The 13,634-nt window shown below is 47.2% G+C and overlaps 1 protein-coding gene across 2 annotated transcripts in view; it reads left to right on the forward strand.

Moving 5' to 3' along the window:
* The window catches only part of ADGRA3 (adhesion G protein-coupled receptor A3), a 78,784-nt gene extending 71,796 nt beyond the window's left edge, over positions 1 to 6,988 (forward strand). For both annotated transcript variants that reach the window (XM_060246224.1, XM_060246225.1), the window contains 2 exons: positions 1,990 to 2,085; positions 5,396 to 6,988. In XM_060246224.1, the coding sequence (XP_060102207.1) occupies positions 1,990 to 2,085; positions 5,396 to 6,641 (1,342 nt within the window). In that variant the 3' untranslated portion in view covers positions 6,642 to 6,988. The remainder of the gene's footprint in view (positions 1 to 1,989; positions 2,086 to 5,395) is intronic.
* Positions 6,989 to 13,634: the final 6,646 nt, after the last annotated feature.

The following is a 13,634-nucleotide window of genomic DNA, read 5'->3' on the forward strand; positions in this document are numbered from 1 at the left end:
TAGGCCATATAGCTCATGTTTGGCTCATGTTTGTTTCAGTGTAGCTCCTGAATAGGTGTAGCTCCTGATAGATTGTGCTCATACTTAAAACTAAAAGAAAAAAATACTCAGCTTATGTATTACTGTAGTCATTTAGACTCTTCTGTTTCTCAGCTTTTTGGCAAGCATATTCCCTACATACAAATATTCCTCCAGAAGCCATTAGGATTGTGACCCTCCGGAGCTTTTTATTAAAGTCCTTTTCACTCCAGCCTCACGGGTGTCCTGAAAAACTCTTAAGTGGTTCCCGACGAACACAACTGAAGAACCCTGACCTGAGTAGCCCAGCTTAGCCTGATCTCAGCAGATCTTGGAAGCTAAGCAGGGCCAACCCTGGCTAGTATTTGGATGGACAACCCCCAAGGATTACCAGGGCCATGACACAGGGGTAGGCAATGGCAAACCACTTCTGAAGCGTCTCTTACCTTAAAAACAAGTCTAGTTCACCACCTAGTGGTGCATAAAGCTAAAAGAGCCAAAACTTTTGGCTACCAGACAATCTTAGGATCGCCTGGCTATGCTACATACACTACCCTCCTCCTCCTTTTCTTTCTCCTCCTCCCTTCTCCTCCTCCCTCCTCCTCCTTTATTCTTCTTCTCCTCCTCCTCCCTCCTCCTTTCTTCTTCTCCTCCTCCTCCTTTTCTTTCTCCTCCTCCTCGCTTCTCCTTTCTTCTTCTCCTCCTCCTCCTCTCTCTCCTCCTCCTCCTCCTCTCTCCTCTCTCCTCCTCCTCTTCCTTCTTCCTCCTTTCTTCTTCGTCTTCTCCTTCTTTTCTTTCTCCTTCTCCTTTCTTCTTCATCTTCTCCTTCTTTTCTTTCTCCTCCTTCCTCTTCTTCTTCTTCTTATTATTATTAATGAAGGGAGAATCAGGTGGGTAGCCATGTTGGTCTGAAGCAATAGAACAGAATTTGAATCCAGTAGCATCTTCCAACCATCAAAGTTTCATTCTGAGTATGCACAGGAAAGCTTTTACCCAGAATTAAAGTTCGTTGGTCTTAAAGATGCCACGGGACTCAAGCTTGGTACAAATGAAGAAAGTTAGTGAGCAGAACTGTAGTACTGATGTCTGGGGAGCTTAAATTCTAAAATACAGATGGCTTCAGAAGAAGATGAAGGGAAGGTGAAGAAAATGAGTTCAGTTGCCCTTGCTTAGCTCATAGATCCAGGTGGGCAGCCATCCAGATGCTTCGCTCATGACAGAGAGTCGCTAATTGAAACGGAAACTTTGAAACCAAGAAATCACTTATGTATGTGTATGCTGGCTCTCCTATCCAATAGATTTTGAAAATGTAGGTCAAGTTAGAGCATTGGGGGAAGCAGCTCACATTTGTGAATAATGGCTTTTACACTCTCCTTTTTTTGAGGAGCACATGAACTTGATATGCAGCAAGCAGATATTCCAGGTTACTGGGCTGTTTGCATGGGATAAATCCCATCAGATACACAACAGAGATTACTCTGGACCAGGGGTGGCCAAACTTGTTTAACGCAGGAGCCACACAGAATAAACTTCAGATATTCAAGAGCCACAAGATATGAATGTCAGATGTTTGAGAGCCGCAAGACAAGAAGGAAAGCAGGCAGAAGCAGGCAAATTGATGGGGAGAGGGAAGGTGGAAAGAAAGCGACTTTAACTTAAATGCATTCTCCAAGTCGCCTTCTTCTAGCCAGCTGACGGGGTGGTGGTGGCTTCAAGAGCCACACAGTATACGTGACAGAGCCACATGTGGCTCCCGAGTTGCAGTTTTGCCACCTCCGCTCTGGACCTTAACCCCATCGCTATTTATCGGCTTTTACTTTTGTGATTCGTCCCTGTAGGACCTCATCCAGGGCTGAAACTTCAGCCATACCAGGGAATGAAACTGAATGGGAAACGAGGAGCTTGCTGCGATTCTAGGTTTGTGGTGCAAGAAGGCTTCGGTCTCCAACTGATGCTTGCTTTGTGTTTCAGGTTCTACCTGATTGGCGGAGGCATCCCTGTCATTGTTTGCGGGATAACAGCTGCAGCTAACATCAGAAATTACGGAAGCAGGCCTAGCGCGGCATAGTAAGTTCTCACCAACGTTTAGCTGGGCGGCCGTGGGCAGGCAGTCTTTCGCCTTCAGTGTTGGACAATATCCAGAAGTAGGTTATGCCCCTCTGCTCCCACCCACCCCCCAATCGCTCCACTGAATAGGCCAGGCTATTCAGTTTATTTTGGCATCGCTTCCACATCCAGCTAGGAGGCGGGCCTGCATCAGATGGACTTCCACAGCTCTTCAAAAGTGAAAGCGACCAAGAGAACAAGGGCGAGTCTCAGAAAATGTTTAGGCCGCCCACCCCAGGTGCCTCTCCAGCCCTAGGACATTTTGCTAGAGCCGGGAGCACTCAGCAGAGCCCCCAGCTGCCAGGACCTCCACTTCTAGGGCAGATATGCCCGTGCTAGCTCCTGAGGTTGCGGGAACAGCCAGGGCCCCGATTGGCACAAGAGCCTGCCAGGATCCCCCCGCCCCAGTCCTCGGCTGAGACAGGCATCTTGGACATTGCACCTGCTTCCACCATAGTAGCTGCAGGTGGGAAGCCAGTGAAGAGGCTTTTGATTTCAACTCACCAATCCCCTTCAACGCAATCCAGGCCTGCAGGAGTACGTCCAGGGCTTCAGAGCTCGATTATTGGTGGCGATGAAACTTCCATGCAGTGGTTATCCAGCAAAAGCACACAGGACTGGATCGGGGGGGGAGGGTGCTTGCCCCGGGCGCCGACAGAGGGGGGGCGCCAAATAGAGTATGGAGCCCATTGTATTCTATGGGACCGTAAAATAGAATGGCCCATAAGGGGGGCGCCATTTTTTGATTTTGCCTCCCCACCCCCCTCAAAAATCATGTCGCTCCAGTCCTGAAGGCACAGAGAGGTGCACAGATCCCAGGGCTCTGGATCCTTTTTTTGCTCCCCCTAGAATGTCAGATGAGGTATTCCTGCCCGCCAGTATTTGCTCCTGGATCACCAGCAAGGTCATTAAAGACCTCTAAGACAGAGTTATCAAACTCATTTGTTATGAGGGCCAGATCTGACATAAATGAGACCTTGTCGGGCTGGGCCATGTCAGGTTGGGCCAAGCCATGTCGGGCCAGGCCATGTGTGTAGCTATTTAAGATTAGGTAGCAGAGGTATAAACTTTATAAAGGACACAGACAAACACAAAGATTTTTTTTTAAAAAACCACCCTTAAAAACATTAGCACTTGTTGGTATTAAAGGTGCTTTCTTGGTATCTCTCCCATGCGATCCAGGGAACTGGGCAAAGGAGGCTCTGGCTCTTTCCTTCCTTCCTCCCTTCCCCAGGGGACCAGGAGGGGAAAGGAAGAGAGCCTTGGCTCAGTAACTCTGCTGTGCAATTGAGAGAGACTGGAAAAACAAACTCTGCTATCCCCTCTTCCTTCCCAAGGGAGGAGCCTTGGCCAATGGAGAAAATAGAGGTTTTGCTCTATAGCTCCTGCGCTATTAAGCAAGCTTTGCAAAGCATGCAGAAGGAAGCAAGATATAGGGAGAAGGAAGTAGATGACAGCCAATTGCCCTGGGGGCTTGGTAAGAGACCTCTGGGGGCCTGATTCGGTCCCCAGGCCACATGTTTGACACCCTTGCTCTAAGAGGATTTTCTAAAGAGCAGGAGGGGGAAATGAAAGTGCAGACACGGAGACTGCTCCCCCTCATCCTCATGAACTTCCTCCCCTAAATGCTCCAAAAGATCCAGGAGTTCACCACAGACATTCTTTGACGGAGGCTTATGCCTGTTCTCCAAGCTTCCAGAGGCAAAGATTTGAGAAGCTCCCCCAGTCACAAAAAAGATCTCGGACATACAGATTTGCAGCTGCAGTCTTTAGCAGGAGAATCTTCCGGCAGGTGGTTCCCCTGCGGTTCCTCCAACAAGCAGCAGTCTGTCCACCCAGGATGACTGAGCTGTTCAATAGCCTCTTCTGGATACCTTCCACCACTGGCTGGGGGGGGGGGGGGCAAAACATGGGGCTTACCGTGAGGGAATCTTCTCCTTAATCGAATTGCTGAGCAGACAGGTTAAAACGGATAAAAGGAAGTACTTCTTCACCCAAAGGGTGATTAACATGTGGAATTCACTGCCACAGGAGGTGGTGGCGGCCACAAGCATAGCCAGCTTCAAGAGGGGTTTAGATAAAATATGGAGCACAGGTCCATCAGTGGCTATTAGCCACAGTGTATGTGTGTATATAACATTTTTTGCCACTGTGTGACACAGAGGGTTGGACTTGATGGGCCGTTGGCCTGATGCAACATGGCTTCTCTTATGTTCTTATGAATTGAAAGTATTGGTTCCCTCCCAGAAGGCAGGAGGAATTTCTGGGCGAGGGAAGTAAAGAATTCAAAGGGTGATGTTGTCAAGTTCCCTTGCCACGTTAACGGTGTATTCTCTCGGGCTGCTGTTCTGAAACACCTGCTATTCTGCTGGGAAACGAAAGTATGTGGGCCTTCTAACAGTCTGTCTCTCACGGTCATCACTATCTGTTAGAACGTTAGAATTTGTGCTAGCGAATTTCATAGCGTGAGAATGTCTGCTTGGTAACAACTTAGAGCAGGGGTGGCTAACGGTAGCTCTCCAGATGTTTTTTGTCTATAACGCCCATCAGCCCCAGCCAGCACGGCCAATGGCTGGGGCTGATGGGAGTTGTGGGCAAAAAACATCTGGAGAGCCACCATTGGCCACTCCAGCTTAGAGTTTTGAACTGATTTCGTGCCAGAAAACTAGGCGTGCATGTAACAGCTAACTGCTTCCATATATATTGGCCTTCACCAGCCTCCTGCCTTAATTTCATCACTGGCTCTGCCAGTGGTCCGGCCTTCTCTTACCGTAAACACTAATCCCGACAAAATGGAGAGTTGATATTATTGAATCATGTTTCCGCAAAAGAACCAGAGAATTCGTCTCAGTGTGAAGGTTGGCAAGCATAAACTAGATCTCGCCCGTAGCCAGAAAATAGAAGCAGTGCAGAAAATAATTTGCGTAGCCCTGTTTGCGGAACAAGCGAGGGGCGTAACCCATTTCTTGATCCCTTCCGTTCCAATGAAGAGAAGGCACCTTCGCAGTCAGTCCAACGATTTCTTTCATGCAGCCAAGGCTTTTCCTGAGCAAGAACATAGTTCCGGCTGGCTTGGCAGCAGGGGTGTGCCTCCTGCTAGCCTTTTTCTACAAAAAAAAAGCCCTGCACGGAACAATGGTGACGTCGGGGTGTGGCCTAATATGCAAATAAGTTACTGCTGGGCTTGTTCCTACAAAAAAAGCCTTGCATGCAGCTGGTACGATTTCTGAAAATAGATGCCTTCCTCAGCTTTGGTTTGGTTTTCTTGCAGTTGCTGGATGGCGTGGGAGCCAAGCTTGGGAGCTTTCTACGGACCTGCCGGTTTCATTATCTTCGTAAACTGCATGTATTTTCTCAGCATATTTATACAGCTGAAGCGGCACCCCGAGCGCAAGTTTGAGCTTAAAGAGCCAGCGGAGGAACAGCAGCGATTGGCGTCCAATGAACACGGGGAACTAAATCAACAGGACTCCATGTCTGTCTCGTTGGTTTCCTCTTCAGCTTTGGAAAACGAGCACAGTTTCCACGCTCAGCTGCTGGGCGTGAGCCTCACTTTGTTTCTGTACGTGGCTCTGTGGATTTTGGGGGCTTTTGCGGTTTCCTTGCATTACCCGTTGGATCTGGTATTCAGCTGCTTTTTCGGAGTCGTGTGTTTAAGCCTTAGCGGTTTCCTAATAATACACCACTGCGCAAACAGAGAAGACGTTAGGCACGCTTGGATAACAACCTGCTGCCCCGGAAGGAGCACATATTCGGTACAAGTCAACATTCAGCCTTCCTCCACGACAAGCGGGGCAAACGGGGAGCCCCCCAAGTGCACCAACAGCAGTGCGGAATCTTCGTGCACCAACAAAAGCACCTCGAGCGTCAAAAACCCTTCCCAGGGTTGCAAACTGACCAATATACAGGCCGCAGCGGCACAATGTCCCCCCGGCCCTTTAGCACTGAACACAGGCCCTCCCCTCGATAACAGTCTTACCGAACACTCGGTAGACAATGAGATCAAAATGCACGTGGCCCCTTTAGAGGCACCTTTGCGGCCAAACGGGCACCCCGGCCGCCATCACAAAAACAGAAGCAAAGGCCATCGTGCCAGCAGGCTGACGGTCTTACGGGAGTACTCGTACGACGTCCCCACCAGTGTCGAGGGGAGCGTCCAGAACGGTTTGCCGAAACCCCGTCAGAGTAGCAGCGAAGGGCATTCCAGGAGTCGGAGAGCGTATCTGGCGTACCGAGAGCGTCAGTACACCCAGTCCCAACAGGACAGCAGCGATGCTTGCAGCACTCTTCAGAAAGGCCACAGGAATGCTGAAAAGCCAGTCCTGACTAACTTCAAAAAAGATGTACTAAGAAAGCCAATGGTGGTTGAGCTGGAAGGACAGCAGAAGTCCTATGGCTTAAATCTGGCTACCCAAAGCGGACCTCTGAAAAGCAACGCCCAAGACGGGACGTTGCTGAGTGCTGACAGCACTGGCAATATCAGGACTGGGTTGTGGAAGCATGAAACTACTGTATAATGAGATGGGAGAGGGAGGGGCATTAAAAGGAATGCTCTCTTTCAGTTCAGAGCAGGTTTTTTTTCCCCCACCGTTTACAAACAAAGGTACTTTAAGTTGGGAGATTGCGAGGCAGGGAAGAAGATCCGCCACGCGATAATGCCTTATGCCTTTTTGAAGTACGTCTGACGTTTTTACAAAGAATAATTTGTTCTTTGTGAATTTTTTTAATTATTAGGTTCTGTTTTTGATACAGGATCGGATGCTTACAATTTTTTTTTTTTACATATAACTCTCTTTTTTCTAGGTACGTCCAGTGCATTTCACTTTTATATTTAAACGTGTAAAATAAATACCTTTCTTTAGAATCCTGTTACGTGCCATATTGGTTCAAATAGTGAAAGGGAGGGGGGGGGGAAGCGTAGTTTGTATTTACCTAGTGTTCCTTTAAGTGCCTTAAGAGTGCCAGTTTGGTGTATTGGTTAAGTGTGCGGATTCTTATCTGGGAGAACCGGGTTTGATTCCCCACTCCTCCACTTGCACCTGCTGGAATGGCCTTGGGTCAGCCATAGCTCTCGTAGGAGTTGTCCGTGAAAGGTCAGCTTCTGTGAGAGCTCTCTCAGCCCCACCTACCTCACAGGGTGTCTGTTGTGGGGGGGGGGGAAGGTAAAAGATTTTGAGCCGCTCTGAGACTCTTCGGAGTGGAGCGCGGGATATAAATCCAGTATCATCTTCTTCATCTTCTTAGAACCAACCGATTTCAGCTGCTGACAGTTGCCGCAGCTGGTGGGTATCTCAGACACTGTGGCAAAGCAGTGAGACATGAACTGTTGCCAAGTGAATGTTTAGGGCAGGCCTGTAGCTAGAAAAATTGGGGGGGGGGTGCAGGGGATAAAATTTGGGGGGAGGGGCACGGCGGCCCAAAATGACATCACTAATGATGTCACTAAAAATTACAGCAAGGTGAGCAGGGCTGACTGGTGGCGGTGTGAGCTACTGTTCGTCGTCTCCCAGGGGCACACTTAGAGTTCCAGCTTCTTCCCACAGGGCAGCCCACCCGGCTTGAAGCTTTGAAAACAGAAAGAAAGCGCTGCTCGATCGGAGCAGTGGTGGAGTTTTGAGCAACTTGTGGTTGCTCGTTTTGAGCAACGCGGCAGAGAGGAGACCGGCAGCAATGCTGCACTTGTTCAGAATGGCGGTGAGCAAAGGAGGAAGACTGGAGGGCCCATACAGATGGAAGTGAGGGGTGGGTTGAATGGAGTGGCCTGGGCCCCACTGTAGTTATGGGCCTGGTTTAGGGCTCCATGATGAGCAAGGTGCTGAGGCATCCTCCCAACCATCAGTGGTACAGGAAGTGACCGCTGTCCCCTGCTAATCCCATGCTGCCACTGCCCAGATCCTGCAACTCAATGAATCAAAACCACTCTGTGAAAAATATTTTTAATACAAGGAAAAAAGTGCATTTCAGCAACCTCATCATTTTACATACTACATGTGCATATTTATGCACACATATATATGCAACAATGTGTAAATAGTCCAAATCATGAATCCAAAAAGAGCTCCAACGAGCCGCTAGCAGAGTAAAGCCCGTTTTAGATGGCCAGGTCCTTCCTCTAGGAGCATTTTGCAAAATCTGCTGACCAGATGGAGGCAACAGCGTTCCAGTTTTGTGTGTGAATTTGTGAAAGACTTGAATATTGTGAATATTTTCTACACATATACCACAAGTTTTGCAAGACGCTCCCTAGGGGAAGGACCTGGCCATCCAAAACGGGCTTTACTCTGCTAGTGATCCGTTGGAGCTCATTTTGGATTTATGATTTGGACTTGTTTATGATTTGGACTATTTGCACATTGTTGCACATATGTGCATAAACATGCACATGTGGTATGTAAAATGATGAGATTGCTGAAATGCACTTTTTTCCTTGTATTAATTGTATTTTGTAATAATATATTTCACAGAGTGGTTTTCATTTATTGGGTTGCAACTTCATTCCTCTGTATAGCCTATTGTGTATCTTCACACTGCCCAGATCCTAGCAAATCTTCCGTGGCGGTGACTCGGGAGCTGGGATTGGACACAAGCGTCGGAATAGGCCCAGAATGAAATAGCTGTGCCGTACTTTAGGGTGACAGATTCCCTTGGAATGGCAAAGCCTATTGCCAGTTATCCAAATCCTCCTAATATAGGGTTAATATTTTGAAATGTTTCTAAGTTACAAGATCATGGCTCTGCAGGAAAACAGCCAAGATCTGTTAGAGCTATTTTTCTAGACGTTGGCAGAGGACATTCCATCAAGTCAATCCTAGATTCCTTAGTCCAGGGGAACCCAATCCGTGGACTGGTACTGGTCTGTGGCCTGTTAGCAATTGGGCCCTGAGTTGTATGATTATTTCATTATATATTACAATGTAATAAAAATAATAATAATGACATTGGATTTATATCCTGTCCTCTGCTCCGAATCTCCCTTTCTCACAATACAAGAACTCGTGGGCATTCAGTGAAATTACTGAGCAGTCAGGTTAGAATGGATAAAAGGAAGTACTACTTCACCCAAAGGGTGATTAACACATGGAATTCACTGCCACAGGAGGTGGTGGCGGCTACAAGCATAGCCAGCTTAAAGAGAGGATTGGATAAACATGGAGCAGAGGTCTATCAGTGGCTATTATCCACAGTGTATTGTTGGAATGCTCTGTCTGGAGCAGTGATGCTCTGTATTCTTGGTGCTTTGGGGGGGGGGGCAAAATGGAAGGGCTTCTAGCCCCACTTGTGAACCTCCTGATGGCACTTGGGTTTTATTTTGTTTTTGTGGGACACAGAGTGTTGGACTGATGGGCCATTGGCTTATCTTATGTTCCTGTGTGGCTCACAAACTCCTTTATCTTCCTCCCCCACCCAGACACCCTATGAGGTTGGTGGGGCTGAGAGAGCTATGACAGAAGCTGCCCTTTCAAGGACAGCTCTGCAAGAGCTATGGCTGACCCAAGGCCATTCCAGCAGCTGCAAGTGGAAGAGTGGGGAATCAAACCCGGTTCTCCCAGATAAGAGTCTGCATACTTAACCACCACACCAAAATAAAGTGCACAATTGTATCATTCCAAAACCATCCCCCTGCCCCCGCATGTGTGTTAGTCCGTGGAAAAATTGTCTTCCACAAAACCAGTCCTTGGTGCCAGAAAGGTTGGGGGCCACTGCCTTAGTCTACACAAGGTATAACATATGGAATTCACCACCATAGAAGGTGGCAGCGGCTGCAAGCATAGACAGCTTCAAGAGGGGTTTGAATAAACCTATGGAGCAGAGGTCCATCAGCGGCTATTAGCCACAGCGTATTGTTGGAACTCTTTGTCTGGGGCAGTGATGCTCTGTATTCTTGGTGCCTGGGGGGGCGGGGCACAGTGGGAGGGTTTCTAGTGTCCTGGCCCCACTGATGGACCTCCTGATGGTGCCTAGTTTTTTTGTTTTGTGTTTTGGGCACTGTGTGACACAGAGTGTTGCACTGGATGGGCCATTGGCCTGATCCAGCATGGCTTCTCTTATGTTCTTATATAGGGAACTTCTGACAAAGATGTCTGTAGGTCAAGTCCAGTTCTTACACTGGAAAAAATTGAGCTCTTACTAATGATTCTTGTATAACAGGCATGTGCTTGGAAACTGTAAGATAGCTAGATCTCAAACTGTATCTTGGGCCCTAGATTTTGTAGCCCAGACTTTTACCTTGCAGTTACCCCTATGGGTTTTGTTTAAATCAGAAGCAGTCAAGAACAATGCTCCCTCTAAGCTGTGGAGTCTTCTAAGCAAAAATCCTACGTTGCGAGCTACTGCATAAATTAGTTTGCTCTGGGGTGATTTTTCCTGAGCTAAGACAAATAACGTGTAACCCAGAGGCTATAAATCTGTGAGCTAGCTCACACTGACTCAGCTTAGAGGGAACACTGGTCAGGAAACCTTTTTTTAAAAAAAGGCAAAAAGTGTTCGTAGAGTAGTTTAAGAAAGGAACCCATGCTGTGGCTGCGTTGCATACTTCATAGGTGGGCATTTAAAAACCGTACGATGACATGCGTGACTTTCTACTTCAACACAGCAACAGATGCTGTGGATTTGGCAGCTCTTGGGGTATTGAATGACTGCATCACCTCTATCCTTTTCCTTGTCTGAGCGATCTCGGTTACAATGTAACCTCTTCGTTCAGTCTTTGCGCCCAATTAATATATCTCGCAGCAAAACGTCTTGATGACCAAAGCAATGTTCCCGCTAAGCTGAGGATTACTGTGAGCAAAAATTCTGCTTTGTGAGCTACTGGCGTTAAAGTTGTGAGCTTCGAGAGGGGATCGGCTAAACATCTGGAGCAGAGGTCCATCAGTGGCTATCGGCCACAGCGTATTGTTGGAACTCTATCTGGGGCAGTGATGCTCTGTATTCTGGGTGCTTGGGGGGGGGGGCACAGTGGGAGGGCTTCTAGTATTCTGGCCTCACTGGTGGATCTCCTGATGGCGCCTGGGTTTTTGGCCACTGTGTGACACAGTGTTGGACTGGATGGGCCATTGGCCTGATCCAACATGACTTTTAGGTTCTTATGCATAAATTAGTATGCTTTGGGCCATCCTTCCAGAGCTAAAAATGTGTGACCCAGAGGCTAAAAAACAGTGAGCTAGCTCACACTACATCAGCTTAGAGGATACACTGGTCCAAAGGACACCCAGGAGTTCCAGACGATAACAGTGATTTACGTATCTCTTGGTTCCTCTTTCCTTCTGTGACTATATCCTACCTTCTGGCACTCTTGTGTTCTTTTTTTTTTTAATTGCTTCAGTGCAAAACCTCTTCCACTTCACTTCCCTCCCAGGTATTCGTATACTCAGCTGATCGCATGCTTCGAGTGGAGGAATTTAGGTTGTATCGTGGTAATAATGCTTGTGCTGGAAATTATCTCTTGGGCTCTGACCAGGGGAATTCAATAATGCCAGGTTTTGGTATCTTTTATAATAAACAGTTCCTTGTTTGCAGTATGTGGACGTAAGCTCTGTACGGATAAGTTATGTCTGAGCACTAGAAAAAGATTGGGAGCGAACAGGGATAGGTGAATAGAAACGTTTTTTAAAATTCATTACAGTGTCTGTGCTTCTGTGAGTCTCTGTCATTGAGCTGATTCATCGAAGCAGTGGAGTTGCGTTTGCGTTTCCGGTGTCAAGTGAAAATGAACTATTTGGGAACAATTGGTATTAAATGAGTGGGGATTTTTTTTATATTCAATAACTGATAATTTCAGTTCATTAAGTAGTATACAGAAAAGACATCATGGGAATCTGTTTCCATCCGTTCTGCTTGAGAGTTTTCGTAGCTGTGTCTGCCAGATGTCATTCCTAGATTGTTACTACTTCCGTGCCTGTTGATCCAAAGCTGAAAAATTTCAGAGTTAAAATTCTAGCATCTCAACCCTCTTCAAGTCTCAGAGACAAATGATTCCAAAATTGTAAATGTGTTTTATCACAGGGGTGGCCAACGGTAGCTCTCCAGATTTTTTTTTTTGCCTACAACTCCCATCAGCCCCAGCCATTGGCCATGCTGGCTGGGGCTGATGGGAGTTGTAGGCAAAAAAATATCTGGAGAGCTACCGTTGGCCACCCCTGTTTTATCAGAAACTTGTTCCAAAATGTGTCACAATTCTTCAGTTAGAAACAACTAAATGTTTTCCTGGAGTGGGTGCTGATTTGAAATGAGGATCTTTTTTCCTTGCAGACCTCAAAGAATTTCTTCAGTCATGGGAGTGGGGGGGACTACTAGCTGAGAAGCAAAGCTGCCAAATTTACAATTCATTTTTGTGTCATTCCCCCCCCCCCTTTAAAGTGGTTAGATTCCAAGGCAGAACTATTAAAAGACAATTGAAGCCAATAAAATGCCTTTTGGAAACTGCCTTTTGGAAACCTTTGGAAAATTAACCAGTCAATTAAAAAAAAAAAGGTAGTCCCCTGTGCAAGCACCAGTTGTTTCCAACTCTGGGGTGACATCGCATCATGGCGTTTTCACAGCAGACTTTTTATGGGATAGTTTGCCACTGCCTTCCCCAGTCATCGGCACTTTCCCCCCAGCAAGCTGGGGACTCATTTTACTGACCTCAGAAGGATGGAAGGCTGAGTCAACCTGGAGCTGGCTACCTGAGCCCAGCTTCTGCCGGGATCGAACTCAGGGCAATAAATAGGTTTAATTCTGTTTTACTGGGCCCGAACTGAGATAAAGAATGGGCATGCTCAACAGATAGGGTTGGAACTTAGATGCCAAGACAGTACAGGGTGAAATTCCCTCAGTGGATGCAGCTCGTTCTGTTGAAGTAGACTCTGCCTTCCTCCTCCAGCATCCAGAGCTTCATTAGTGACACACTTTTTTCCTGGCTTTAACGTCTACACCCCTTTTGAGTTGGAAATAAGTTTCCGAGAATTTCTTTCATCAATAAAGGCTATCGTGAGTCATTTTTTTGTCTCATCCAGTCAGTTCCATTTCCTAAGAGATCTCTCCCTGCTGTTCAAAGATGACCTCTTCATTTATATCCCAACCCCTCACAATCACCAGACCCTAAGATAATACTTCTCGGTACCTGCAAGTTTTTTTTTGCAGAGAAAACATTTGTACAAACGTGACATCTGACTCAGCAGTAACACATCTAGTGTATATCACTGATGTCAAGCTCTCTTCTCCTCCATTTGCAGTATTGACTGTAAAGTGCAACGCTAAGCTGAGAGCCAGTTTGGTGTAGTGGTTAAGTGTGCGGACTCTTATCTGGGAGAACCAGGTTTGATTCCCCACTCCTCCACTTGCACCTGCTGGAATGGCCTTGGGTTAGCCAGAGCTATCGCAGGAGTTGTCCTTGAAGGGCAGCTTCTGTCAGAGCTCTCTCAGCACCACCCACCTCACAGGGTGTCTGTTGTGGGAGGAGAAGTTTTAGGTGATTATAAGCCATTCTGAGACTCTGATTCAGAGAGAAGGGCGAGGTATAAATCTGCAGT

The sequence above is a fragment of the Heteronotia binoei genome, chromosome 9 (genome assembly GCF_032191835.1).
Source record: "Heteronotia binoei isolate CCM8104 ecotype False Entrance Well chromosome 9, APGP_CSIRO_Hbin_v1, whole genome shotgun sequence".
Taxonomy (NCBI): Eukaryota; Metazoa; Chordata; class Lepidosauria; order Squamata; family Gekkonidae; genus Heteronotia; species Heteronotia binoei.